General features: G+C 39.6%; 1 protein-coding gene across 6 annotated transcripts in view; it reads right to left on the minus strand.

Annotated features, from left to right (window-relative positions):
• The window catches only part of FBXO15 (F-box protein 15), a 74,028-nt gene that overhangs the window by 70,830 nt on the left and 320 nt on the right, over positions 1 to 2,878 (minus strand). The window contains exon 2 of one of the 6 annotated variants that reach the window (XM_055102362.1): positions 2,373 to 2,457. The exons of 4 other annotated variants lie outside the window; for them this stretch is intronic. In XM_055102362.1, the coding sequence (XP_054958337.1) occupies positions 2,373 to 2,375 (3 nt within the window). In that variant the 5' untranslated portion in view covers positions 2,376 to 2,457. Of the gene's footprint in view, positions 1 to 2,372; positions 2,506 to 2,878 lie in introns of those variants that run through there. One more of the 6 variants, XM_055102363.1, reaches the window with a different exon arrangement.

Here is a 2,878-nt window from a genome sequence, read left to right on the forward strand (position 1 = left end):
TCCTATCATAAAAATGTATTATATTATTTACCAATTAAATTATTTAACATTTTCCCCAAAGCCTTTGTGTTGATTTTGCAGACAAAGAAGATGCTCTATGTGTTCCCTACCCACTACAACTGCTCGTTTGAGAAGCACAGTGCCAGGGTGCTTAGATGTTTCAAGAATACATACTGGCTTAATCCACCACCAAGTTCTTACTGAAAACCTTAACTTGTGTGTCCCGAATTTATGAAAGATTACTGTGAAAACGCCAGTGAAATAAAGTCACCTGTTTTGTAAACATATATGCATATAAAATATATGTAAATAAAATGATCTTAGTAAGTTCCTCAAAGTCATGCTGTAACTCTCCCCACTCAAAGATAGTTTTAAATAACGATTAAGCAAATAAATCCTGTTTGGTACTAGTTATTTTTTTTAAGTACCAAATGCTTTTCCCTAATCTGAAACCCTAATTCAGTAACGAATGGATATGCCTCTATCTTTGGCTAAAATATTTAACAGGGCTTAGTTAGTTCAATTCTACAAATACTTCTTAATCATATACTCTGCACAAGGTAATGTGTAAGTGCTTTAAGACATTTCATCCTTTAATTGGAATATGAAGGCTATTTTATTACAAACATGTTTTCACACTTTTAAAACGCCAAAGCTTATTTCTTGCTGTTTTGTTTTTTCACAATTAAAATGGATCTCATAGAGTCCCTCATTTCAGTTTACAAGGCTAAGGCTCTAACAAGGCAACTAAAGAAACTTAAGGTCCCAAGCTAGAAGCAAAGACAGTCTCTGAGACGCCCATCTCCTTAATGTCCTGTCAGAGCTCTCTGTACCATGTCTTACATGAGACCATACATCTTATCAGTGTACCTTTTAACACTATTGGAAACACATTTCTATTTATCCACAAAATAAACCAACTGCACTTTTTTTTTTTTTTTTTTTTTTTTTTGCGACAGAGTCTGGCTCTGTCGCCCAGGCTGGAGTACACTGGCGCTATCTGGGCTCACTGCAAGCTCCGCCTCCTGAGTTCACGCCATTCTCCTGCCTCAGCCTCCTGAGTACCTGAGCCTACAGGCGCCCGCCACCATGCCCGGCTAATTTTTTTGTATTTTTAGTAGAGACGGGGTTTCACAGTGTTAGCTAGGATGGTCTCGATCTCCTCACCTCCAGATCTGCCCGCCTCCGCCTCCCAAAGTGCTGGGATTACAGGCGTGAGCCACTGCACCCGGCCCCAACTGCACATTTTTAAGGTCCACATAATTAACAAATCAGCAAGTTCTATTTATGCTTTTATGCGAATCTATACGTCTACAAGGTTAAGTGTAGACATACACGGATACATTTAGCAAGATAAATTTAGTTTGAAAACACTTTTTTTCAAGTGACAGGTTTTTGTCTGATAGCTTTCAATAAGTCCAATATTTTAAAAACCTAATGACTGTGCTTCATTTTAAATATCTGGCAAATCAAATGAATTACAGCAGGTACAAATTAAGCCAACTTAATACGCTTTCTGCTACACTTCTTACAGTTTGTGATATTTATACATATTCACATCTTGTGTTAAAAGGGAACACTGATTCCTTAACAACATCTAATTTTCCACAGCGAGACATTAAAATAACCACCTGCTTTGACCATAGTCAATCATTCTATTTTTAGCAGCGGACTTTTCTTTACCAAAAATAATGTATACATTTCCAAATCAGCTTGAAATGCAGGTTCCCATGCCAGGCTTAATGACAGGCCCTCTAATTATATCAATCCAGGAAGTTCACTCAACTTACAAAGGATAAAAGATTCATCATATAAAAATCATTCTGCTTCCCCCTAATAGAGCACTATGTAAAGACTAATTTTAGTAATAGCAGCAAATTGATTAAAAGTTCAAGTTTCCTATTTAAATTCCTGCTTTTTCTCCTACATAAAAGAATTTTTGCAGGCATTGTCACCATTCTATTTGTGACAAGGCTTGTGGTATGTCTAGCATTATAGGTATTCAATTAAGAACTATTATCACAGCACCAAGCAACAGGGCTGGGCTTCTGAAAACAGGTAAGTGGAAGTAATGGAGACCTAGAGAGGACACAGGACATAGTTCTGGAGATTCAGGGGGGAAAAAACAAGTAGTTCAACTAGTATGTAATAGACTCCCTTTGTGTGCTTAAACATAGACCATTGGTTTATTAGAAGGCAAAATATGCATGACTTTCCATATTTATAAATCAAGGAGTCTTACAAGCAGAAAGATAATCCTCAAGAATGTAAACCATTCTTGGCATTATCCCTCCATCTGTAAACTAACTGCAGTGATGGGTACACAGCTAGGGAACAGCTCACGATATAATGAGAGGGATTTCATAAGGTACCATTATGCATGCTGATACTTCTGATGCACTGGCTCATTTTACTTCTTCACGCTGAAGATGCTTCTGGAAAGCAGATGAGCAAGACCTGGAGATGTAGATGGCAACTTAGCCTTGACGTTGGAGGTGCAGAAAGTGCTGCCCCCCACCCGCCAGACCAACCTGCCTGCCAGAGGTATCTGCTTGGGGGATGAGGGTGTCAACTGATAAGGTTTTGATGAACAGACTCTACTTCCCTAAGTTGTAAGGTCATGAAAAACACGAAGGGAGATTCTTGGTTACAGAAGAGCGAAAATACGAAGGCAGGGGCGGAGCACACGTGAATTTAGGGCACGCATCCCGGAGAAACGACCTCTTGGACCTGGACCTGTCCTGGCAGGTGCGCGCATCCCCGGCCACAGGCGCCGCGAGAAAAAATATTTCCCCGAGAGGCTACTCTATTAGTGTCATAACTTAGGGTACCCCACGTTGCAGGGTAGAAAGGATTTCCTCCGGTCGTTCTTCCATAC

Source organism: Pan paniscus, chromosome 17 (genome assembly GCF_029289425.2).
Source record: "Pan paniscus chromosome 17, NHGRI_mPanPan1-v2.0_pri, whole genome shotgun sequence".
Classification (NCBI taxonomy): domain Eukaryota; kingdom Metazoa; phylum Chordata; class Mammalia; order Primates; family Hominidae; genus Pan; species Pan paniscus.